This window comes from Mauremys mutica, chromosome 3 (genome assembly GCF_020497125.1).
Source record: "Mauremys mutica isolate MM-2020 ecotype Southern chromosome 3, ASM2049712v1, whole genome shotgun sequence".
NCBI classification, from domain to species: domain Eukaryota; kingdom Metazoa; phylum Chordata; order Testudines; family Geoemydidae; genus Mauremys; species Mauremys mutica.
Window position 1 is genome coordinate 146446113 of NC_059074.1, and position 27398 is coordinate 146473510.

The 27398-nt window shown below is 44.0% G+C and overlaps 1 protein-coding gene across 4 annotated transcripts in view; it reads left to right on the forward strand.

Annotated features, from left to right (window-relative positions):
• LTBP1 (latent transforming growth factor beta binding protein 1) overlaps positions 1-27398 on the forward strand; it is a 331513-nt gene that overhangs the window by 29069 nt on the left and 275046 nt on the right. For all 4 annotated transcript variants that reach the window (XM_045009926.1, XM_045009927.1, XM_045009928.1 and 1 more), the window contains exon 3: positions 1640-1928. In XM_045009926.1, the coding sequence (XP_044865861.1) occupies positions 1640-1928 (289 nt within the window). The remainder of the gene's footprint in view (positions 1-1639; positions 1929-27398) is intronic.

Genomic DNA, 27398 nt, shown 5'->3' on the forward strand with positions numbered 1-27398 from the left:
TTACCATATAATTATAAAAAAAAATTGACTGGAATATATTATTATGCGTACATTTCAGTGTATAGTATATAGAGCAGTATAAAGTCATTGTATGAAATTTTAGTTTGTACTGACTTCGCTATAGCTTTTTATGTATCCTATTGTAAAACTAGGCAAATATCTAGATGAGCTGGTGTGCCCCTGGAAGACATCTGTGTACTGCCATTGTACACGTCCCCGGGGTTGAGCCCGCTGCAGTATATTCTTACTGCCACCTGTACTGGTCCTTCTTTCACCAGGCTGACTGATCCTGATGTATAAGTGGGTGCAGTTTGAGATAGAAGGGAGTGGAGTGATGGACATCAGCTTTGTTTTTAGAGGTTGGAGTTGGGCAGCCACTTCTCGGAGAGTTTGTATACCACAAGATTTGCAGATACTTGAGAGCCTGTTATGGCTACAGAACAGCTGGGGCCAGGATTTGCAGAGTTTGGTTATTTGTTTTCCAAGATAATATAGATGCATGCAGTTTAAAATTTTAGGGAAACAATATGGTCTAGTAGATTGAGCATGAAGGTGAGAATTTGGAGTTCCCTGAGTTATAATCCTGACAGATCTAAATAATCATTGTGATAATGCTAAGAGGCTGGGTTTTGGAGACTGACATTCTCTGTCCTCTAGTTCTTTCTCAAGTGCTCTATAACTTGTGCCGTGTTTGTTCATGGGGGTATTACAGTACTTAGTTCTGAGGGAGGTTTTGCTGCAGTCTGTGACATATGCTTTGAATGCTGTTAAGGATTAATTATTGCTGTACTTTTGCATCAAGGAAAGCTATTTTCTTGGTGGTGTTGCTAGCTAGTGCTAGGACCACTAGTATGTATGTTTTTTTACACTATTACTATGGCATATGGATGTAAGGTGTTTTAGTCTCCGCTTTAGTGGAAGGAAATAGGTTAAATGATTCACCTTTCTGTTCCTTGTTTTATTGATCTGTGAAATGAGTGGAACAATTCCCAATAGTGCATTGAATACTTGTAAAGAGAATCTGGTTCCTTGTGTCAATAGTGAAGTTATACACCTCACCGCGATATAACGCGACCCGATATAACACAAATTCGGATATAACACGGTAAAGCAGTGCTTGGGGGGTGGGGGTGTGCACTCCGGTGGATCAAAGCAAGTTCGATATAACGTGGTTTCACCTATAACGCGGTAAGATTTGTTTGGCTCCTGAGGACAGCGTTATATCGAGGTAGAGATGGATAACTTGCACCAATTTGATGTTTAGTGGGTGTGCAAAATGTGTCCAATTTACACATTGAAAGGTGGAAAGCTGGGGAATGAAGCAGAAAGCTACTAACAGGAGGATATATAATAAAAGTAGCCTCCCACAGTTTCTTGTATTCTATTCTTTGTTCATCAGCCTTCTGCCTGTCATCATGTAAGCATGCACCTTTAATGTCAAATCAATGTGAGTTACACGTCTTTACCACATATACAGTTTTTATCACTGCTGAATTTTGCCCATTTTGTTTTCAACCATGAGCTTTAATTCTGTCTTTGGGAAACTCCATAATGTTGCCATTGTACTTTGGGGGAGGGTTTGTTGTTTCCATAATGCTTTGCTTCACCGGTACTTTTTAAAATGTCTTTTTTTTCTTAGCTAACTGTTCGCCACCATGCCAAAATGGAGGGATGTGTCTGCGACCTCAGCTTTGTGTGTGTAAACCAGGGACGAAAGGTAACTCCTGTGAGACTACTGTCATGCAAGATACTTCTTCCACCGGAGGTCAGGGCCCTGTGACTCCACCGTGGCCAATTCCTCAGCAGGCTGCTCAGCAGACTTTCTCTCAGAAAGTACAGGTTCCACAGAAAGTCAGCCCGGTGGCTCAGATGATGTTCACTCTCAAGCAGAAGTCCCCTGTTGGATTACCTCAGCAACTGCAATCACAGTAAGTCCCCCCCCCCCCACCTTCATTCTTTCTTTGTTTCTTTCTTTCTTTTAAAATATATTAGATTTAGGGAGAGGCATAATTTAAAACAAAATATTATTCCTTTTAACTCTCTCCGCAAAGCTGCAAGACTGTTTATTAGCTTGGAGATCTTTTCAAAGAGTTGTTGTGTAAAAGCATTTATTTTTAACCTCATTAAGTAGATCCACTGTGCCTTTTATAACATATGGGCCAAATCCATTCAATGTACTGGAGAAGTGCCATTAAAGTCAATGTGCCTGATTCTATTCTCATTATGATTTTTACACTGATGTAACTGTTGATTTCAATGGAGTTTACTTTTAATTTACACCTGTGTAAGATGAAAATAAGGCCCAAAATGTCACGACTGTTTGAGTTTAATTGAGAACAGAATCCAGCATGGTAAGACTACACACACAAACGAGGGGAGTAAAATTTTACCTTTACATTGTGCTCTGGTGGTTCTTGGCTTTTTCATTTATGACATGTCTTCACGGCTAGAAAAGTTTATTGCTTTTTCATGGTAAGGTTCACCCATCTGTCAGGATGGTTACGTCAGCCTGTTTAGAACTTGAGGGCAGAACCAGTCACTGGCAACAGGGGAATTTTCCCCTCCTGAAGTTCCCTCCAGTTTTTTCTGCCTCCACAGCAGCTGAGGGAAATGCCAAAATTTATTTACAATGTTTAGATTAACAATTTGGCTCAATAATGTAGCTGTCTAATTCCGTGCTGTGTCCCAGGGCTGCATTTACCTTTTGGGGAGACTTATTCCTCCACTCTGCTTCTCCTCACAGGCATGGTGCCCCTGTAGGTTTCAGGGAGAGCTCTGAGCAGAGAAAACCCAGAGACAAAAGGCATGGTCTGTATCTCCTGCCTGTTGTGTCTGATGCTTCTTGGGAAGGTGTAAGAGAGGGATAAGGATTTCCTGTCACACCTAAAAGATTGCTGCTGCTGCTGCTGCTGCTATGAGTCATCATGCTCTAATGTCCAGATTATTATTTCCATCTTCTGTTTATTCTGCCATGCCTTGTCACCGCCTCTATCTCTTCCTCCAGCAGTTGTCTAAGGAATGAGGAGAAGGACAGCATCCCAGATGTGGAAGAACTGGCAGGCAGTAAGGGGCCTCTTGGCCACTGTAAAAGGAGTATGCCTGCCCTGTAATGCCCTCTGCCCTGACTTCCCTATCACGGATTCTCAGGAATAATCCAGAGGTTTATGCTCAATAACAACCCCCTTTTTTGAGGACTTGTTTATTAACCTAAAACAGATTGAAGTTCAGGTATCTTCTGCCCCAGTCTCCCACAGGGCATAGCCCTCTCTCCCTGAATTCTGTCGGATTCCTCTAGGTTTCTCAAAATAAAGTGTCTGTCTACTCACTGCAGTCTCCCACTGGGCATAGCCCCTCCTCCCTAATGATCTATCTGGCTCCAAGCCTTTCTGCTAGGCACGGTTATCAGCCCTTCCTAGGTTCTGCTCAGTCTCTCCCTATGAGGTTAGGGGGTTGCACAGGCCCCTTTCTTGGGGCTGTGTTTACTGGACTCTCAGGTCATTCCTCCGGCAGCTTCCAAAGCTCCTTTCTTCCTGAGTCTTAGCAGCAGAAGCAGCTCTCCTTTCTCATCTCTTACCTTCCTGGGATATGAGAGATCCATGGGTAGCTCCTCCCCTGCTGCTGTGTCTCCCTTTATAAGGCCTAGGTGCCTTCCCCTACACCCAGTTGGGCAGCAGATAATCACAGGTGCACTGGACCCTGCTCCCTCTTAAAGGGGCCAGTCACTCTGTGACAAACACTGTTTATTTCTTTCTGCTCTGGCCTCCATTTTATAAAGGCGAAAGGTTCCTTAGTGTGCACCAGTTAAAACTTAACCTGGTATCACTACTGAAGATAAATGTGGCTATTGTCCCTGGTGTTCTGGGACTCTGTGTTTCTAACTAGGGGAGATTTTTTTAACTGAAAGAGTGGCTGGCTCGCTATACAGGCCCTTCACATGTCTCAGCCCCCTCCTTTGGGCATAAAAACTCTCAGGGGGCATCAGACCAACAAAAATAAACAGTCATCCAATACCCTAAGTACCTCCATGTGCTTTCACAAGCAACACTACTATGGGTGGACAGTATTACAAGTGTGGTCCCTCTCAACCTAAAAATCACCTGGTTAAGGACTTCTTTGGGGGAGGGGGAGAGTGGGATTTGACTTGTTTCATGTAGTTATATGAGGCTTTGGTCCTTGGGATCAGATGCTCAGATAAATCAGTTCTTCGAGTGCTTGCTCATGTTGATTCCAAGTAGGCATGTGTGTGCTGTGTGCACAGTTGTCGGAAGGTTTTTACCCTAGTGGTATCCATCGGGTTGGCTGTGGAGCCCCCTGGAGTCGTTCCTTCAAGGCAGTGAATATAGGTCCCTGCTGCCTCTTAAGTTTCTTCTTACCGCCAGTGACGGTTGTTAGAACTGAGTGTCTCTCTTGCTTTGGCAAGTGTTTCCCCGAATATCTCTCTTTTGGCAGCCTGTAAATGGTTAGTGTTAGTTAGCATTGGGGTCACGCCCCAGTTCCTTCCCCTCCTGGGGTTCGGGGCATGCCTTGATCCCAAGGCTTTAAACTGTGTGGAATCTGCCACCAGCCCATGCCAAGGGGTGACCCCCCACGACTCCTGCCTAAAGTGTCTGGCAGAAACATCAAACAGATTGCTGCAAGATCTGCAAAAGGTTCTGCCTGGTGCTGTTGGAGACTCCTGCTAGAGAGCGCCAGGTGGAGGAGATGGAGCTCCCTTCCATCCCGGATGCATTTCAGGCACTCAGGGACCTGATTGCCATGATGGCACCACAGTCCTCCGCCAGGTGGGACAAACCTCTGGCACTGCAAGGCACGGCACCATCCAGAGATAAGCCTGCAATGATGAGGCACTGCTCACTGTCCCCCACGGCACCATTCCCTGGCATCATCCTGCTCAGCACCGCTGTGGTCTCTGTGCTCTGAGTCCCAGTCATCGGACTCAGAGACAGAGTCCTATTACTCCAGGCGCAGCCGGCACCGATCAGAGTGGCGCTGCTATAGACAAGAGGCAGGGATGGTGCTGTGGCCAGTGCAGTGGCAAGGGCCTTCGCAATGACATTTCTGGATCCTGTGGGCATACCATCAAGCCCAGCGCACTTATTCCAGCGGCTCCCAATCAATAGTTTTGGAAGGGCATGTCCCTTTGCCACCCCGGAACCATCCCCAATCACAAGGCACTGAGACGGCTTCAGACCCTGGCGCAGAGCCATGTCTAGGTCCCAACTCCAGCACCAAGGCCGCTGCTGGTGCCAAACAGAGCAGCACCGGACAGGACGATTCCAGAGGGATTGGAGGACCCGGTTCTGCCTAGGACATCTTCGTCGTCCTCGCCTGACAAGGTGGTGGCAGGTCTTCTTCCTCTGGGCCGCCCCCCATTGATAATAGACCACATCAGGAGCTGTTATGCAGGGTGGCTCATAACATGGGGCTTCAGGCTGAGGGGGTAGTCAGATCAGTGGACCCCATGGTGGACATCTTAATCCCCAAGAGGCCCTACAGGGTGGCATTACCCCTCATAAAAACCATTCAAACCACCACAAAAACCTTGTGGCAAATTCCTTCTTCCATTCTCCCTACAACTAAGGGGGTGGAGAGGAAGTATTTCGTCCCTTCTAAAGGGTATGCACATCTGTTCATTCATCCACAGCCAGGGTTGCTGGTTGTAGCTGCTGCGAATGAGAAAGAAAGATGGGGGCAGCAGGGCCCAACTCTGAAATCAAAAAACTCAAGGAGGCTGGACCTCTTCAGCAGGAAGGTGTATTCCACTGGGGGGATCCAGCTTCGGCTTGCTAACCAGCAAACGATCCTCAGTAGACATAACTTTAATTCATGGAATACTATGATGAAATTTGAAGAGTTAATCCGCACAGATTCTAGAGCGCAGTTTACAGCTGTGATGGAGGAGGGCAAGGCAGGACCTCTTTACAGGCCTTGCTGGATGCAGCAGACTCAGCCATACAAACAATGTCCTCTGCCATAGCTATGAGGAGGAGCTTATGGCTCCAAGTGTCGGGCCTCCCACAGAGGTCCATTAAACAATTCAGGATTTGCCCTTTTCAGAGCAGAATGACTCCAAGATCCTTAGCCTAAAAGACTCACCCCATCACCCAGAGGAAACATTTTAAACTCCAGCCCCCTCCTCACTTCTACCCTCCCCAGCCTAGGCAGGACTTCTCCAGAAAGCAGGGCAGGAATGGCAGGCCCAAGCCTCCCCATTTGATGCCAGGCCAAGGCTCAGTGAGGCAATCTTCTGGCTCTACGCATGCCTTTCTGAGGGTGTGCCCCAGGGCGACACACCAGTCCAGTCACTGGATCCTTCACCTTGTTTTCTGAACTCTGTCCTACTTCTATTGTGCTTGGGTCCAGATAACCTCAGATTGCTGGGTTCTCCACACAATAGAAGTGGGATATTCTCTCCAATTCTGCTCCTCCCTTCCCTGTCCCTCTTCAGGTACCCTTCTCATGAGCAACTCCTCATGCAGGAGGTTCAAACATTCCTGGTCGTGGGAACGGAGTTTCCTCAGGAGCTATGGGACAAGGGTTTTTACTCCCGATATTTCCTAATCCAAAGGGAGTCTCAGACCCATTCTTGACCTGCGAGGCCTCAACAGATTCATGAAGAAGTTGACGTTCTGCATGGTCTCGTTGGCCGCCATCATCCCATCCCTGGATCCGGGAAATTGGTATGCCACCCTCAACCTGAAGGATGCGTACTTTGACAAATCGATAGTCCCGGCCCACAGACGCTTTTTCAGGTTCATAGTGAACTGCAATCGTTACCAGTTTACAGTCCTTCCCTTCAGCCTGTCAGCAGCCTCTCAAGTTTTCATCAAGTGCATGGCAGTCGTAGCTGCCTTCATGAGAAAAAGGCAGGTGCAGGTATTCCCATACCTCAACGACTGGTTGGTCAGAGGCTGCTCCACAGTACAAGTGGAACAACATGCCAGCATGATAAGGTCTACCTTCAACAGGCTGGGTCTCATGCTGAATGTACACAAATCAACTCTATTCCCTACCCAGAGAAGAGAGTTTATAGAGGCAGTGTTGGACTTGGGTCAAGTCCGAGCCTTCTTGCCAGAGTCTAGTTTTCAGACAATGCATGACATCCTAGAAGGCTTCAGGCAATACCTCACCACTACAGCAAGATATTGCTTGAAACTCTTCAGTCATATGGCATCTTGTATGTACGTGGGCTGAGGCTCAGATGTCTCCACTGCCTGGCTGGCATCAGCTTATCGACCTGGCCACAACAGCCTGGACAAGGTGATTACATTCCCATCACAAGTTCTTGGATCTCTCCGATGGTGGCTCAATCCACAGGTGGTGTGCGCCGGAGGTCCCCTTCACCAAACTGCATCCCTCGCTGTCCCTGGTCACAGACGTGTCAGCGATGGGGTGGAGAGCACATCTGGGAGAGCTCAGGATGCAGGGCCTTTGGTCCCAAGACACACTCTCACTTCACATCAATATCAGGGAGCTGAGAGCAGTTTGCCTGGCATTCCAGACCTTCCAAGCCCACTTTAAAGGGAAAGGTGTGTCAGACAATACGACAGCAATGTTTTATGTAAACAGGCAGGGTGAAGCTCATTCCTCTCCCTTATGTCAGGAAGTCCTCAAATTGTGGGACTTCTGCATAGCCCACTCAACACATCTGGAGGCATCCTACCTCCCGGGTTTTCGGAACAAGCTGGTGGACCATCTCAGCAGATCCTTCTACAACCACGAGTGGTCTGTTCGCCCGGATGTGGTGAACACCATTTTCCAATGGTGGGGAGTTCCCCAGATTGACAGGAAGTGCCTGCAGTTCTGTTCCTTCCTGAATCACAGTCCAGGCTCGCTTGTAGACTCATTCCTCCTCCCCTGGAAGGACCACCTGTTTTACACGTTCCCGCCTATCCCACTTGTCCACAAGGTTCTGCTCAAGATCCGCAGGGAGGGGGCTGCAGTCATACTGATAGTGCTAGCCTGGCCTTGCCAGCACTGGTACTCCATGCTTCCAGAGCTATCAGTGGACACCCTAATCTCCTTGCCCTTACTTCCAGACCTGATCACTCAAGACCCCGGTCATCTCCGGCATCCCAGCCTTGAGTCTCTCCATCTCACAGCTTGGAAGCTTCATGGTTAAACCCAGTAGAGCTAATGTGGTTCCGAACCCATTAGGGAGGTTCTCCTTGGCAGTAGGAAACCTTCCACCTGGGCCACCTACCTGACCAAATGGAAGAAATTCTCGATCTAGTGTTTGCAGAGCTGCACCCCTCCAATGCAGTCATCGATAGTCCAAGATGAGAGGTATCCGCTACACTTAAGCACTGTTGGTCTTGTCAGTAAGGGTTCACCTAGCCGCCATTTCGGCAGTCCACCCAGGAGCAGCTGGCCGATCAGTCTTTGCCAACCCGATGGTCGGTTGGTTTTGTAAAGGTCTTGACAGATTATATTCGCAAGTTAGGCAGCCGATCCTGACTTGGGACCTTAATCTGGTTCTTTCTAGACTAATGCCCCCCTCCCCCCTTCGAGCCCCTAGCGACTTCCTCATTACTCTATCTGTCATGGAAGGTGTCATTCCTGGTCGTAATAACATCAATTAGGAGAGTTTCCGAGCTTAAGGCCCTAACTTCTGACCCTCCTTACACCTTTTTTAGTAAGGACAAAGGTGCAGCTTAGGTCTCACTTAGCCTTTCTCCTAAAGGTCATCTCTCAGTTTCATGCCAATCAAGACATTTTTCTCCCAGGTTTTTTTTTTTAATTTTTTTTTTTTTTACCCTAAGCCACACAGTTGGGAACAAAAACTCTGCTCTTTGGATGTTCGGCAAGCATTGACCTTTTATATTGAATGCACAAAGCCATTTCATAAGTCGAACCAGCTGTTCATCACAGTAGCAGACAGGATGAAGGGCCTCTTGATGTCTTCTCAAAGAATTTCATCGTGGATCACATCCTGTATCCGGGTATGTTATAGTTTGGCAAAGATACCTGCCCCTGCACTGATGGCACATTCTACAAGGGCACAGCCTCCTCGGTGGCATTCCTGGCCCAGGTCCCGATTCAGGAGATCTGCAAGGCGGTGACATGGTCCTTGATCCACACCTTCACTTCCTATTACGCTATCACCCAGTATGCCAGGGATGATGCAGCATTCAGCAGAGTGGTGCTTCAGTCAGTGATTCCATGAACTCTGACCCTGCCTCCTACTTAAGGCTTGGGAGTCACTACTTGGAATTGACATGAGCAAGCACTCAAAGAAAAAGCGGTTACCTACCTTCTCGTAACAGTTGTTCTTCGAGATGTGTTGCTCATGTCCATTCCAAGACCCACCTGCCTTCCTCTCTGTTGGAGTATCTGCCAAGAAGGAACTGAAGAGGCGGCGGGTCAGTGGGGACCTGTATACACTGCTATGAAGGTGCAACTCCAGGGGGCTCCACAGCCGACCCGACGGGAACTACTAGGGGAAAAACCTTCTGATGACTGTGCATGTAGCACGTGCACGCCTACTTGGAATGGACATGAGCAACACATCTCAAAGAACAGTAGTTATGAGAAGGTAGTTGGGAAAAAATGGTTACCTATCTTTAGTGATACAATGGGAAACTTTATGGAACGCGGAGGCTATTCAGGAGTCAAGGAGAAGAGTCAATTTACAATCCTGACTCCTGCCAGACACTACAGAAAGGAATACAGCTCACATGACAAGCTGAAGCAGTCCATGGAGTACAACAGGAGAAAATACCTGTTTGCAAGAGGTAGCTAGAACAAGCACAGGGTCAGTAGCTTCCCACTGTTGCATCAGAGCTATAAGCAGGTCTCCAAATTAGCTTTACCTGGAATTAGGCCCCCCAGTTGGTACCAGGCTCTCTCAATTTGGGAGCAAAAGAGTTTACGTGTAGCTTTGACTAAATGAAATCACTGGACGTTGCCCAGAGGGGGTACCCAATGGAGATGTACAAGAATTACAGGAACAGCTTTGTCCCATTCGCAGTCTTAGCAAACCATGCAAAGGTCACAACATGAATGAAATCATCCATCATCTACTTCTCATCAGAGCACGGCAACCTGTTTCCCATCCTGTTTTTATCCCCTGAGAATCAGGGCTCTGCTCTGCTTGTTGCTATCTGAAACATCTAAATAAGTTCCTCATGGAGGCTTGTCTTCAAAGTGTTCCCGTTTTGCCATCCTCAGACAATTATGTTTTGCAGATTGATGGCAGCTTTTTTCTTTTCCCTGCTTTGATTATTACCATTACATCTGCTCCCAGGATCCCTCTTCATGATCATGGTAGCAATAATATTGGCTTTAGGGAAGAAGAAAATTCACTTAAATCTTCCTGGACAATTTTTTCTCATCAAAATTCTGAACAGAGTGAAGGTTGAAGCCAACAAAGTATCTTGAATTCAAGACAAAACAGACATGTGGTCCAAGAGAAGTCCATTCTACCTCTGTGTTGAGGATACAAGGTCTCATCTCAGAAGAATGTTAACAGAAGATGAAGATTGCCATGACTGAAAACAAATGGTGTCACAGAAACAAAAATTCAGTTCTTATTGGAGCCTGTTGGGAATTCTGATCTCATAAACAGGCATGTTTTTATGATCCAGAGTTCATAATATACCTATCTAGTAATTCTGGGCATTCCCGCCTCATCTCCCCTTATCTCATCCATTGGCAGAGATCCAGCACCAGTTGTATATTCTCTGCTCCCACAACTGGTGAATGCATAGAATCAGGGTTTTTTTTTTCTTCTTTTCTTTTCTTAAGGGATCTTCCCAAATCAGTTCAAGGAATTGGTACCAGAAGGAGAAAGCATGGAATCCACCATTTGGAACACAATGATTCATTGAATTCTTGGAGCTTTGCTTCTTTCATGGATAACAGACCTGTTCTGGTCATGTCAGTCAATGAGTCTGATTGTGTTCTTCTTTCCAGTTATTATGAAAACTCTTTCAACTCTACTCCAGAGAAGTTCTCCTGTACTAGGTAGAGCAAAATTTCCTATTGCTATGTGCACTGCTCACCAAAGGACAGATGAACTCCAAGACTTACATGGTAGAAGTTAGGTTAGCAGAGTGATTCCGACACCCAGAAATATTTCATTCATTGTAAGTCAATTTTGAGGGCTGGTGACCAATTTCTTTAGATTTGGAAACAGTAAATAAAGTACCCTGCCTCTCTGAATGTCAGGACCTGTGATGCGAGATCATGAATGACATCTTGCAGAGCCAGGCAAGGTCCAAGCTATGTGCCTTCCTACCTATTCCACTGATTTCCTGGGGAATACAAAAGATAGAAGTGAGAGAATAGCAGTGATATGGTTTCTGACTTTTCGGTTAACCTAGAGCCTGGTTCACCTAGCTTTGGACCTTCAGATGTATCTGTGTCACAGAAGAGCTCTGCTACTGCAAGACCAATCCTCCACTGGGGACCAGACAGATTTTTTTTGGATGAAGTGATTATTGGTCTCATCGACCCCAAAAGATAAGTGACCAAATAGAACATATTCTGCAGACTGGTGCGAAGTCCATAGTTTAACTGCCATGTTAAAGCCTTGAGTGGCCATAGCCAGGAGGGCTTTATTGTGGATGTATAAGAGTGTCTAAGGGAAAAAGGTCAAGTCTCTGTAGTATAATACTCTCAGCATGTTCAAGATGAGAGAGTTTTTGTACAGATCCTTATTTTAGATGCTTCCTTAGGATGCCAACTTTATCCAATCATGCAAGGTCATAGAGCATGATCTTGGAACCTCATTTTGCTCTGAACAATGCTACCTATATTGAAGCTCTGCAGAAGGTGATGTTATATTTCCTACCCTCTAGGGTAGGCCTCAAATCACATGAATATTCTTTATTGGAAGTTCAGAACTTTCTCTAACTAAACCCATTCTTCTTCTTCTTCTTATTCACTCCCTGTGGAGCATAAGGCGCCAACCACTCTCCTCCATTCATTTTGTTCTTGAGCGAGACAGCAGAGTTCATCCCACTTCATTCCCATACCTTTCATTTCCTCTTCAATGGTCCTTTGCCACGTCCCCAATGGTCTACCTCTCCTCCTTCTTCCTTGTGGTGTCCATCGTAGGGCAATACGAGGGTGTCTATCAGCATCCATTCTCAACACATGCCCCAGCCACCTCCATCTTCGTTGTTTGGCTTCATCCACTATATTGTTGATGCCCGTTAATCGGCTCACTTCAACATTGGTGATACGCTGCGGCCAATGTAAACCCATTAATGTACTTTTAAATCAGTCTGGTAGTCCCTCACAACTGTGATAGCATTCATTTCCAGAGTACATTCAAGAAAAATTCCTCCTTTGGTTAAGTTTCAAAGTTCAATCCTTAGGAACAATGCAATATCAGGGCAGAGTAGTGATGACTGCTGTACTGAGATCTGCTAGATGGCCATTAGTTAACCAAATTCTACATATTGGTCATCCAATCTTAGTGAATGACTTTTTTTCCTTTCTTTTGGCTGAAGTCTTCTTTTGGTTGTTATATTAAGGGGAGGATGGAGGAGATATTTATATGTAATCTACTTAATTTTGGATTTGGCATAGAATGTTTTGGACCTTGAGGTTATATACAGTTCCTTTCTTATCTTTTGTTGTGGTCCTGTTTAGCATATGATCTCAGCTGTGCTTGAATCATACTCTTGTTAGATTTTATCTGTTATTTGCTGTTCTTAGCAGTTTTAGGTATTTTAGATACCGGTACTTTGTCTAGTGTTTTTAGGTTTGTTTGTTTGTTTTTTCTGTGGTTAGAACACTTGATTCCATGGCTAGCTGTGTCTTGGTGTTGATCACATTGCGGAGCTGAGAAAGGGGTTCAAAAGGTGCCCTGATATAGTTTCTGAATCCAGTGCCCATACCAGGGGTGATCCATTCTGGGAGACATAAGAATGGCCATACCACATCAGACCAGAGGTCCATCTAACCCAGTATCCTGTCTTCCAACAATGGACAATGCCTGGTGCTTCAGAGGGAATGAACAGAATGGGTAATCATCAAGTGATCCATCCCCTGTCACCCTTTCCCAGCTTCTGGCAAAGAGAGGGTAGGGACACCATCCCTTCCCATCCTTGCTAATAGCCATCTATGGACCTATCCTTCATGAATTTATCTAGTTCTTTTTTGAACCCTGTTATAGTCTTGGCCTTCGCAACATCCTCTGGCAAAGCGTTCCACTGGTTGACTATGCGTTGTGTGAAGAAATACTTCCTTTCCATTCCTCCTAACTGAGATGTGTCTGGCTCTTATTCTAAGGGCCTACAAGGATCAACAAGTGAAATGTCAGACCTTCCTGATTAGGAAACCCTTGTGTGTGAGCTAGGGCTGGTTCAAAATTTTTAATCTAAACTGTTTTTTGAGGAAATATTGGGTTGTTAGCTCTGATTTTTTGTGTGAGAAGAATGTCTGCTTTCCACAGAAAATTTTGATTCTCGCCTCCCACCCCATGAAAACCCCGAAATACTTGGATTTGAAATGGTGATGCAGTGCCTCATGGCAGTTGTCATTTGCTTGCCTCATCATGACCCCATTTTCCTCTATGGGCTGGGCTCTTTGGCCAGTCTACATCTTCCATGATGCACGAAGGCCAGGGACGCCCCAATGCAATGTTACCCCTCTCCAAGAGATACAGATTGACCTGCATCATGAGAAATGTAGTCTGATCAGGGAGCCTGGCCTATAGAGGAGTATTGGAGCATGAAGCACCTGATCTACAAGTCCTGAGGCACTACAACAGTATTTCCAAATAGAAAATTTTAAGTTTTTGACAATTTTTTTCAATATTTGAATTGTTGATCAACTCCAGTGGACCCATTAGGTGACCATGACCGTTGTTCCATGAATAATTCTAGTCAGTTATCTTTGACTTCCAAAAGCCTAAACGCAAGGGCTTAAAGTCATTTACTACAGTTTTGACACCACTGCTGACCATGAAGCTCAGTTTCATGACTAGAGAGATTCTGCCTGAGAAAAAGAAGGCAAAGTCCACAAAGGCTTTGAACAGTGCCATGCTCTCTGCAGCATCAAGGCTCTGATCCCTGGTATTGCCAACCTCAAGAGATCAAAAATCATGAGTGGCCCAAAAAACCATAACAAGGAGTCCGGTGGCACCTTAAAGACTAATGGATTTATTTGTGCATAAGCTTTCCTGGGTAAAAAAAACACTTCTTCAGATGCATGGACTGAAAATTACAGATACAAGCATAAATTATATATTGGCACAAGAAGAGAAGGGAGTTACTTTACAAGTGGAGAACCAATGTTGAAGGCCAATTCAATCAGAGTGGATGTGGTCCACTCCCAATAATTGATGAGGAGGTGTCGATACCAAGAGAGGGAAAATTGCTTTTGTAGTGAGCCAGCTACTCCCAGTCCCTATTCAAGCCCAAATTAATGGTGTTAAGTTTGCAAATGAATTGAAGCTCTGCAGTTTCTCTTTGAAGTCTGTTTTTGAAGTTTTGTTGTTGTTGTAGGATGGTTACTTTTAAATCTGTTGTTGAATGTCCCAGGAGATTGAAGTGTTCTCTTACTGGCTTTTGTATGTTACCATTTCTGATGTCTGATTTGTGTCCATTTATCCTTTTACATAGAGACTCTCAGGTTGGCCAATGTACATGGCAGAGGGGCACTGCTGGCACATGATAGCATATATCACATTAGTAGATGTGCAAGTGAATGAGCCCCTGATGGTGTGGCTGATGTCCTTGGGTCCTATGATGGTGTTGCTAGAGTAGATATGGGGACAGAGTAGGCAACAGGGTTTGCAACGGGGTTGTTTGCTATGGGGTTTGACAGGGATTGGTTCCTGGGTTAGTGTTTCTGTGGTATGTAGTTGCTGGTGAGTATTTGCTTCAGGTTCGGGGGCTGTCTGTAAGTGAGGACTGAGATTTTTTAAAAAATAGAAAACTATACTGTGGGATTTTGGTTGGTTTTTTTTGGTCTTTTCCCATCATGAGAGAGAGAGAGAATTAGTTTTGCCCACTCTCCCAAATTTATTGGGTAAGGTAAGTCTGGCACCTGCTGAAAGAGCTTTGACCCCCACATCTACCATCATCTGCCCAGCCATTAATTCTGCCTCTGTCTAGCCCCCACTCCATCAGTTCAGGCCCATTCAGGTCGCTTCCCCAGCTCCAACACCAGTTCTGGTCCATCAATTCAACTGCCCAGCCCCCACTGGTTCAACCCCTCCCATCTCTATGCAGGAGGTGGGAGGAGCAGGAGAGCTGTCCTCTCTGTTGCTCCTAGTAGGGGAGCGGGGAGAAGAGCCATCCTTAGCTGTTGGGCTCTTTTTGCTGCTTCCTTTCCCATTCCTTCCTGTGAGATAGGCGTTGGGTTGGCAGAGGGAGCAGGAATGGGGGAGAGCTCAGCCTGCAGCAGCTCTGGTTGGTTATTCTGTGCCAGGAGGCGGGCAAGTGGGGTGGATAGCCAGTCAGAGGGCTCAGATTCAGTAAAGGGTGGCTCTTCTCCCTCCCCCACCCTCCCTCTTGGGTCATCGTGAGACTGACTCCAGTCCTGGCAAAAATCACATCACTCATGAAAAGAAATCACAAGAGTTGGCACCACTGGATACGCTCCCTGGCTCTGACATTGATGGGAGTCATCCAGTGTCAATCCATTGATGCCAGTGACTGGTAAGGGGATTGTGCAGGGTCATTATGCCAAGGGTATTGTGACACCAGATTAGCTGAAAGAAGCCTCTCAGCTAATTTTCAAGTCTTCAGACCAACAAGCTCGTTTGGATTATGTTAGGTGTAAACCATAGTTTCATTTTCCTTCACATTCTCTTAGAACACGAACTAAGAGGAAGTGGAGTGGGGAGAATTTCTTGGTGCCCAGAAGGTCAGCGCACACCAAGAAAAACAAGCATCGTTTTTAGGATTGGAGATTGGATCTAGAGTCCTCTGTACCGTGGATTATGGTACTGAGTTATTTATTTATCTCTCCAGTGCAGATCCCTATTGTGCCTACTGTTTCCCCAGTACTGAAGCCCTGTTGCACCAGTTACAGGGCCTACTCATGCATAGATAGATCCATTTTGGATCGGGCTACTCATCTCCCCATTATGAGCTTTCAGTTCTGGACGAGGTCCAAATTGGCCTTCATTCCATTTGGAATAGATTTTGAGTCCCCTTTGGACAACTCCTGGAACAAGAGGGTTGTTGGCCCTAGGTGTAAGAACCTGCAGGGCTGGAATCTGGGACCATGGGTGTTCTGGGCCACTGACACCTCTGCATCACCATGGGAAGCTTAGGCTGGGCTCCCACAGGAGGACCCTGTGAGGTGGGGCTTGGCAGGAAGTACCACCCAGCAGGACCTCTGGGGAGGCTCCACCCAGCCCATTGATTGGCTGGTACCAGTACTTAAACCAGGAAGCACGAAGGGGCATCAGCACAGACCGCCTGCCCATCTCTGCTCCAGACCTTGCTTGCAATAGACACTAGACTCTGGCTTCCCACCCTGGTTTGTCCTCTAGTTCGCTATTTGATTACTGTCTGTAACTTGGTGCCCAACCCCAATCTCCTGGTAACCTGACCCTGCCTGCGTCCTGACACCTGATTCTCGGTCTGCCCACTGTCCTATCTTGGACTCTGACCTTCTGGTACCAGACTTGACCTAACTCCAGATTCCCTCACTGGACACCAGGTCTGACTGTCCACATCCCAGTCATGACACTAGGAACCATGGTTTCCTTGTTAGCTCTCACAGGAACTACAACTGTACTATCATTCTTCCTTAGCAGCTTAGGGACAATATTTGCAGTTCACTTATTCATACCACCGTATGATGATGTGTCCCTTGTGGCATAGTCTTTCTTGTACAGTTATACCAACAAGTAGAGTGTACCTCACAATAGAGCCTCAATTTTTTAATTAACTTATCAGTTATTTTCTTTGAGACATACGGGAGTAAGTTTAGACTGGAATGTCTGTTGGTAACAGCAGAATATTCCATAGACATTACAAAGTAAATATATTCCATATGCCTGGGAATTCTGCCCTTTGCTTTCAAGGCATTTCAGGAAAGAGACCTACTTGTAAAATTACACCACCAGTTAAAATTTGATTGATTGAAATAGAAGTTGCAGCCACTCTATCCTAGGCTGTAGTGTTGTCAAATTTTTTTAGTTAAACTGGGCTGTGATTGGCTGGTCAAGACATGGCTGAGAGGCTTTGACAAATATGTCCAGTTTTAATGTTCATTTTTACTTGACACCATAGGTTTCTATCTTTTTTATTTATGGGTATGTGATCTTCTAGCACTGCCTACCCAGGAAAAAATGGCATTTTGACATACGCCTCAAAGCTGTGTCTTTTCTCTGTACAATTTCCCCTCATTGCTAATGCTTTCCCCCTCGTCCCCCCCCCCCCAAGTACAGTACCAAAGACAGCAGCTCTAGAAGGGGTTGGGGTCAACAAACATGTGGACAAGGGGGATCCGGTGGACATAGTGTACTTAGATTTCCAGAAAGCCTTTGACAAGGTCCCTCACCAAAGGCTCTTACGTAAATTAAGCTGTCATGGGATAAAAGGGAAGGTCCTTTCATGGATTGAGAACTGGTTAAAGGACAGGGAACAAAGGGTAGGAATTAATGGTAAATTCTCAGAATGGAGAGGGGTAACTAGTGGTGTTCCCCAAGGGTCAGTCCTAGGACCAATCCTATTCAATTTATTCATAAATGATCTGGAGAAAGGGGTAAACAGTGAGGTGGCAAAGTTTGTAGATGATACTAAACTACTCAAGATAGTTAAGACCAAAGCAGATTGTGAAGAACTTCAAAAAGATCTCACAAAACTAAGTGATTGGGGAACAAAATGGCAAATGAAATTTAATGTGGATAAATGTAAAGTAATGCACGTTGGAAAAAATAACCCCAACTATACATACAACATGATGTGGGGGCTAATTTAGCTACAACGAGTCAGGAAAAAGATCTTGGAGTTATCGTGGATAGTTCTCTGAAGATGTCCACGCAGTGTGCAGAGGCGGTCAAAAAAGCAAACAGGATGTTAGGAATCATTAAAAAGGGGATAGAGAATAAGACTGAGAATATATTATTGCCCTTATATAAATCCATGGTACGCCCACATCTCGAATACTGTATACAGATGTGGTCTCCTCACATCAAAAAAGATATTCTAGCACTAGAAAAGGTTCAGAAAAGAGCAACTAAAATGATTAGGGGTTTAGAGAGGGTCCCATATGAGGAAAGATTAAAGAGGCTAGGACTCTTCAGTTTGGAAAAGAGAAGACTAAGGGGGGACATGATAGAGGTATATAAAATCATGAGTGATGTTGAGAAAGTGGATAAGGAAAAGTTATTTACTTATTCCCATAATACAAGAACTAGGGGTCACCAAATGAAATTAATAGGCAGCAGGTTTAAAACAAATAAAAGGAAGTTCTTCTTCACGCAGCGCACAGTCAACTTGTGGAACTCCTTACCTGAGGAGGTTGTGAAGGCTAGGACTATAACAATGTTTAAAAGGGGACTGGATAAATTCATGGTGGCTAAGTCCATAAATGGCTATTAGCCAGGATGGGTAAGAATGGTGTCCCTAGCCTCTGTTCGTCAGAGGATGGAGATGGATGGCAGGAGAGAGATCACTTGATCATTGCCTGTTAGGTTCACTCCCTCAGGGGCACCTGGCATTGGCCACTGTCGGTAGACAGATACTGGGCTAGATGGACCTTTGGTCTGACCCGGTACGGCCTTTCTTATGTTCTTATGTTAATACACAAGGTTTTACCTGGCTACCAGCATTTTAACTCCTTTGCTGTCTACCACTGTTGAGGATAAATCTAGATAACATAGTGAGGCAGATGCTGGCATCTTCTTTATGTTAGAGCTCCTACCATTGATACTACTAGTGGAGCTTCATTGATGAAAGAAAGGGTTCAAAAGTTGCGGGGGGGAGAAATAGGCCAGTGCAGACAAGGCTGATTTAATTACAAAACTGAAACTGTACTAAGGAGTTGTTTAAAACAGCAAAAGAACTACTGGTGAATATTTATCATTTCCAGTCCTGGAGGGGTAGAGTAACAACTTCCTAGGTGATAAAGGATCTGTATTTCCCTTGGAAACAGAAACCTACAGAAACACCAAATCTCTGATGATGCTATCTGAAGTAGGACAAAGTGTAATGGAATTTGTTTCTGGACAGCATGGATCAAATGCTGCTCCTATTAACACTGGCATAAATCCAAAGTAACAACTAGAGTCAACTTTGGGAAAGCTGAGAAGCACTTTTGGCATGATCTAAATATGCAAGCATGTTAAAAAGCAGGAAAATCTGTAAAATGCTTTGGGAATCTAGGATATTGTAATATACTAGGAAAAACTGTTTTTGGTCCTACCCAGTAACAGGCACTGTGCGCTTGATTTGTGATTCTACTGTAGGGCAGTAGCTTCTGGCATTATACCAAAAGAGCAGGCTATGGTTATGGCTGAGCTTACTGTCTCTGTCCTGGAGATAGTTATAGCTATAGAAAACCCCTTTCCTTGCGGGAATCACTCAGGGTTTGTCTACATGGTGCCTTAGCCCACATTAGAGGGGTGTAAATTCTAGTGCATGCTAGCATGTTGTGCACTAACTGGCCCATGTGGACCCTGCTAGCATGTACTAAAAGTTTTCCCCCGTGTGCGTTAATGTATTAGCAAATAATTATAAAAATAGAGTGTTTACTGTTCGCACCTATAAATCTGAAAGCTGGACATCAGTGTCTGTCAGTGCATGGTCTGAAACAGAGATGTCCTGCATGACTATATCTTTCTGTAGAAAGTAAGAAAAAATCTAGTCTAAATATGAGGCATGCCAAGGCTGTGGGGGTGGGGGGAAAAGGGACTTGTCTTCTAGTAGCATTAAGTATTGGTGATGGGGGCCTTAATGCAGGGACACATTGTGTTGGAGGACTTTGCTGTGAGTTTCAATGAGTCCTGTACAATCTCCCTCCTGAAGACTGCCCCAGCAGTTACGTTTCAATTATATATAACTTCTTGATTTGTACATGATTCCCCTAAACTTAGCTGAGGGGTTGTTCCTCAGTAAGAAATATTTACATGTGAAATGTGGAGGTATTCAGTCTCCCAGATATTTTTTAGTTATTTGTGACTTAAAAATCTGACAATACTTGGAAGACCTTTTTTTCCACTTCTTCAGTAGCACAATAATGGTTGATAAGATTTTCCTCAAATTTTCAAAAACAAACAAAACTGAAAAAGAGAATACACTAGTTTAGATTAAACATGAAAACAGCCCCAAAGGAAAAGTTTTCAACAAGTTATGAGCATATGAAAATAGGCCAGTAATGAAGGTCCCAATGTAAAGTTTAGTTTAAGAAACTGTAAATGATCTGTAGATATCTATGTACAAAAAAAATCTAATAAATTCTTCTGTGATGGATTCAATGTAAATTGCAATAATGTTTGGATTTTAAAGTATGCATTAAACAGAAAATTGTTTTATTATTCCATACCATCCAGCTTGAGGACAGATTTGTAGAGCACATGACATTGCTGGCATGTTTTAAAAGAAATTCCTCACTAGTCTGGATGCTATAATAAACAGTGCTGTAATCTTGTCAGATATTTATTATATACAGCTCATATAATATTTTACAACATATTTTAGTTAGATGAGAAATATTGCTTTTGGATAGTCTAAGCTGTGGCTTGACATGCAGTTTCATTAAAACTTTTTTTGAGATGCAATTCTATGTATGCTATACCAAGGACAAATGGGTTTCAAAAACAGAAATGGAAGAAAGAAACTTACAAGACAATACTAGCACTTACTATTATGTCATTGGGCAGTAGGTGGCAAGCTTTGCTTTTCATTCTCTTTAAGACTTATTTATAAGCCAAAGAATGCCAGAATTTGAAAAGGGCGGTTTGAATTCACTGAAATATGTCATTTCTTGGCAGCACATCTTGAACCACCTATTTTGTTCAATGTGTATAATTGCCTTTCTGTTGAATGCTGAAATGGGCCTTCTCTTCCTCAAATGGCAGATGGATATGAATGGGTACATATGAGCTTTGTTTTGTTCTCTTACAGCTTCAGCAAAAGATTACAAATACACAAAATAAATTAGAAACAAGTGAACTGCTGTCATGGGCAATCCCAAATAATTTGTTGGGTGAGGCCTTGCCATATACCTCTAAACTGGTTGTGGAGCAGCAGCACCTAGTTTCTAATAGAGAAAAACTAAGTTTTTTCTGTTTACCATTCCCCTGAAACGTATTTTCAACCTTTGCCTGGTCAAGCAGTATTTTTGTAATTTAGAACTGGGAGTGGGGAAGAGAGTAATAGCAAAACAGTTTTGACAATTGAGACAGGAAGCAACAAGAACAACACATCCTAAGATAAACTTCTTTTTACTTGGTGCTTTTTTTCTCCCAAAGCCACTCTACTGTGCTCATATATTAGATCAGAAGTCAGGAAACCTCCACCCAGTGGTTAACAACTTTTGGTAGAAAAAAGAGAGGATTTTAGAAAATATTGGTTTCAACTGTCTTAGGGCCAAAATGTGATCATTTTCGTGGGGGGAGAAAGAAAAGGTGTGTGTGGGGGCAGATTTTGTGCCTCCTTTGAGAGACAGCAGTGTGAGAGAGAGAGAGAGAGAGAGAGAAAGTGAAAGTGGTTCCTGTGGGGGGTGGAGAAGCTCCTGGAATGAGTTAGAACAGATCCCACAATGGCTACCTATGGGTTGCGCTATTGCCTAGAACAGGGGTAGGCAACCTATGGCATGGGTGCCGAAGGCAGCATGCGAGCTGATTTTCAGCAGCACTCACACTGCCCGGGTCCTGGCCACCCATCCGGGGGCTCTGCATTTTAATTTAATTTTAAATGAAGCTTCTTAAACATTTAAAAAATCTTATTTACTTTACATACAACAATAGTTTAGTTATATATTATAGACTTTTATAGAAAGAGACCTTCTAAAAACATTAAAATTATTACTGGCACGTGAAACCTTAAATCAGAGTGGCTAAATGAAGACTCGGCACAGCACTTCTGAAAGGTTGCCGACCCCTGGCCTAGAATCTTGTAGCATTGAGAACCCCTTACATTGGGGCCTGTGGAGGAGTGGAGGCATTATAATATTACTTGCATTGATCCATGCTGGTCCAACCCTGGGGGAATTCTCCCTCAGCCCATTTTAACTCATCCATTATATGCTGCTTGAATAGGCAAGAGCAAGAATTGCCCTCTGGGCAACAGAAAAATGCATGTTGATCTTTATGAAACGGTTTTGAATTCTGCATGGTAAGTAGGGTTGCCAACCCTCTGGGATTGTCCTGGAGACTTCAGGAATTAAAGATTACTCTTGAATTAAAGATAATGTCATGTGATAAACCTCCAGGAATATGGCCAACCAAAATTGGCAGCCCTAATGGTAAGTGTGAGTGAATTTAGCAGAATTGTTGCCATTGCTAAATTAGTTCACATGAAAACCCATAACAATTGTAGGCATAGAGAGTTTTTATTTAACCGCTAATGTATTTTTATTGAAACATCACAGAACACAACAATTAGCATCTGCTATGAGCTCCAGCTAGCCACAATCTGTTTTGCCCCTGCAGACTAGAGCCCTGCCTTTCTAAAATGGAGGATTATGACCTTTTCATTTCTCCAGTCACACCCTTACTAACAGAAGCTGCTTCACAAAGCAATGTTCATTTATGGTTTTCCAGCTGTTACACTGATCCAGACCCTTAGCAAGGAGTCAGGCGCTTTCTTTAGTAGACCAGAGGCTTAGTGCTTCAGGGAATATCTTGTATCCTGAAATATTTCCCCACCTCTGAACTATACAGGCTGCTTTTTGATGGAGCTGTTAAAAGGCTGGGAAGTTCCCACACTGGATTGTCCTTTGATCTGATCTTCATTCTGAAAATGAAGGTAAAACAGATGTAACATACATGTCCTGTTCCTCACCCCAGACCTCTCTCAGAGCTGGGAGTTCATACAGGGCAACCAGGACAGAGAGAGGTCCTGAATGGAGTATGAAGTGTAACCTCATCTAGTCTGCCTTTAATCCCAGTAGATGATTTAAAAGGGCTGCTAGGTTTTTCAAGCAGTTGTGTGCAGATCAGAGAGCTCAGACTTGGGGCTGGGTTCACGGTAATTGACCTGCTGAACAACCCTGTAGCACCTGCCATCCTTTCATACACATGGTGTTCCGCCCCATTCCTCCAGGAGAAGAGAGCCACAAAAGCTCTTTCCCAGCCTTCCCTGCCACAGCTGGATATTTCATTCTGGGGTGGGGGAGGGGTGTTTCTCTATCAACTCTGACTCCCGGAGGGGAGGGGAGGGGAGGGCACAGGTACTCCTTCACAGCCCTCTCACCCTCTCTCCTATCTTTGATGGGTATTTCCAGTGTTGCCCCAGATTCTTGTGTTCATGTGGTTTTATGGAGGAGGTGCCCCTTCTCCTCTGAGAAGCACTATGCTGCTTGTATCCTCACCAACTTCTTTGCCTCCGGTTATAACTGCCTAGGGAATATATATATTGTAATTCCTTTACACAACTCGCAGCTACAGCATGGATGGGAGGGTGAAGGGGAGAGGAAAGGAACAGGATGGGTTCCTTAAGTTGGTATCAGATAAAATCTTCCCTGCACTGTAGAGATGTTTTGGGGTTGGGCTCTCTGTTGCTAATTGCCATGGGGATTTATAGTCAGCCCAATGGGTTTCCCTGTCTTCCTAGGTGAGCTCCATTTTGGATATGTCTTTAGCCCAGGGGTAGGCAACCTATGGCACAGGTGCCGAAGGCGCCACGTGAGCTGATTTTCAGTGGCACTTACACTGCCCGGGCCCTGGTCACTGGTCCGGGGGGCTTTGCATTTTAATTTAACTTTAAATGAAGCTTCTTAAACATTTTAAAACCCATATTTACTTTTACATACAGCAATAGTTTAGTTATATATTATAGACTTATAGAAAGAGACCTTCTGAAAACATTAAAATGTATTACCGGCACGTGAAACCTTAAATTAGAATGAATAAATGAAGACTCGGCACAGCACTTCTGAAAGGTTGCCGACCCCTGCTTTAGCCTGTATGATTCCCTACCACTCTGGTCCCTACGAACCTTCTCCCTAGCTGAGTATTAATCAGCCAGAGAGGAATCTGTCCTTTGGTGCAGTGTCAAGAAGGTGATGAATGCTGTCTGTGCCTTTCCCAACTTCATTCACAAGAGCCTGACATCCTTAAGTGACAATTGGGTGAGAGATGTTGCAGATTCTACCCTGAAGAAGTAGGAGGAATGGGGCAACTATGGAAGAAGTATGAAGCCACTTCGTTGACTGGCTTACCCTCTGATACCCTCTTCCCCCTGCCCCCAACAGGGTTTCAGAGCCCGGGCTGCAGCCTGAGCCTGAACTACGGTGACCCAATCACAACACAAAAATATCGGGACGCATTGGGGTGCTGTCAGCCCCGCCCACAGGCTCCACCCCCACTCTGCCCCAGGTCCCACCCCCTCCACGCTTGCTCCCCCTCCCTCCATGCCCTTCCTCATCCCCCGGCCCCCTGCTGGTTTGCTGTATCCTTCCTCAGTCCCCCACCCACTGCTCGCCTCCTCTCCCCCCTGCCCCGGCCACTCACTTGCTCGCCTCTTTACCCCCTCCACCTGCCAGCCACTGGAGCACTCATGGAGTCGACACCTCCCTCCCGCTCATCTCCTTACCTGAATCTTGGGACAAATGGCATCCCGATCATACATTGATCGGGACATGGGAAAAAGGGTTAAATATTGGGACATCTGGTCACCCTAGCCTGAACATGTACACTGCATATTTTATAGCCCTGCAGCCTGATACCCACGAGCCTGAGTCAGCTGACCTGGGCCTGGTGTGGCTGTGATGGAGGCCTTTTGTTGCAGAGTAGACGTACCCCAGGTGTTACAGTAATACAGTTTATCAGGTCAGTTCATTCTCAACAAAGAAGTGTAAAAAAGTAACAGATATTCTACTTATTTCTGTCAAAAGCGCAGAAATGTTAAATACACAATGGCAGCTATTGTTAATCATATGTTTTTGGTTTTAAATGCTTTCCAAAAAATTTTCCTTAAAACTACCATTTAAAAATTGTGCATCGAAAAGTAGGTTGTTTTAAAAACTTTAAAGCTTTTGAATATTTAAGAGGTGCCCATAGAGACTAGGTGATGGCTCCCATTTTAAAAATCCTATGTTTTTGTTGGCTCTAATCATGTTCTGAAAATGTCATATATTATGTGCACTGTACAACATTTTCACACTATTATTCCCTAATTTAATTTTCTGCAAATAGGCAAATCACTTTCTCCCATTAAGGTGTGTCAAGATTTTAAAAATCAAAATTGTTTGTTTGTTCTTTTCCCCGCAAGTTATTTGAGCAAAAAAAGAATCCTTTCATTCCTCCAACTGGGAAATGTTCAAGTGCACTCCTTTTCACGTTTGGCAAAAAATAGTTTCCTCCTTGAAATGAGACCAAGTGTGCCAAGTTTCACCTTGAAAGATTCCTCTGCCCAGCAAATGTTATAAAGTATGACCCTGCAAAAATTAGGGGGGTTGTATGCCAGTGCTTATAGTTCCAAATTTTTACTATGGACCATTTTCTATTAATTACAGTACACTCCTAGAAAATGCAGCTAAGGAAATTATACAGTTCCATTGTGCTTGAAAATAAGGCAATTACTACATTAAATTACCTGTTTCCTGACTGTTTGAATATTATGTTGCATGTTCCTGAAAAAAATTGTTGAAAAAGTTTTGCCATCATAAAAGAATGAAACCAAAGAGACAGTGAAAGCTGATGCTTGTTACATACTCCTTTTTATTCTATCCTTGGTGGTCTTCAGTTGTAGATACAAAATTCTTTGGGAATGCCTGTTAAATGTTTCTCTTACCACAAGTACAGTTCAAAGTCAGATTTCTTTTTGATGCTGAAAGGGGTAGATTGCCTAAAACACTCTGTGTATAATTGTTGCCAAGTTGTTTGACATAGTGTGAATGTTGCTGTGGTTTTGTTAGGTCTGCTTCTCTTAATATTCAGAAAGTTCTGAAGTATTCCCGACTCTCAAAAAGGGATTTATATCTCATTCAACTTCCTGCCTGGTACACAGGATGTAATATATACATTTTTAAGAATTTCAGTTGTAAGTCTTCTCTGAAAATGTGGAACCTATAGTACTTATACAACATATATATTAATTTCCTTTTTAACATAACAGCAATGGCAATATAAATAATTTGTCTGAAGACATTTGCATACTTCACACACGTTTTTAACCTTATACAGATATGCCTGAAAATGCATGTGGCGGTTGTTGGAAACCATTGCTGGTTTTTGTCCAATATTAAATAGTGCAGGTAAATGGTTAATTTGGGATTATGCAAGCCCTATGCAATCTACCATTGTTATCAAGGAAATGCAGCATTTTAATTCTCTCAAATTTATTACATTAGGTACAGAATAATTAGGCGTAAAATATGGTAAATTTTAAGTAAAAATGTAAAATACTGGATTTTGCTTCCTCCTCCTCCTCCTTTGTAGAAAGCCTACTGTACAGTTTAAACCTACTTAATCACTGGGTAATTACTTTCACTGAAGTGTTGTTTGATGCAATTGTTTTCAAGCATAAATAAAACAAAAATAAACAAATCTGTATTTGTTTGTTAGTTTCATACAAAAACTAGTGTTAATGAAACCTAAGTTTGAGAAATCAAATGAGGAAAAGTCAGAAAATGTAGAGTTTAAGGCCTAAAGCTCAACCTCAGTTCTACCTCCATGTGCTTATGCCTGAAAACATTTTCTCTTTATATTATTACAAATTATTTTATAATTAATATATTAACATAAAATATAACTGGAATTTCTCATGACCTTATATAGTGTAAGTTACAGAACAATAAATATAGACCACAGCTTTAAAAAGTGAGTGCCTAAAAGTAGAGTCCTAAATCCATATTTTGATTTTCAAATGTGCTCAGCACCCTACAGATTCCATTCAGTTCAGTGGGAACTTCTGGATGGTCAGCACTTTTGTAAATCAGGCTACTTTTTTAGGTATCTGTGGATTTTTCTCCTCAGACTTCTTTATCAGTCCAGGGATATTTGAGAAGAGAATATCAAAAGCCCCTTCTACCTGCAAAACCTCAACACAGCTGCAAGTGTTTTTCCTCCACCTCCCCCGCCCTCAGATCCAGATAAGGTGACCAGACAGCAAATGTGAAAAATTGGGACGGGGGTGGGGGGTAATAGGAGCCTATATAAGAAAAAGACCAAAAAATCGGGACTGTCCCTATAAAATCGGGACATCTGGTCGCCCTAGATCCAGACACACCAGGAAAAAAAATCTTTCCAGCAACCATTAGGGGCAGGGACTTATTTCCAACTCCATCCTCCTATACATCTAGTAACAAGGCCTCTG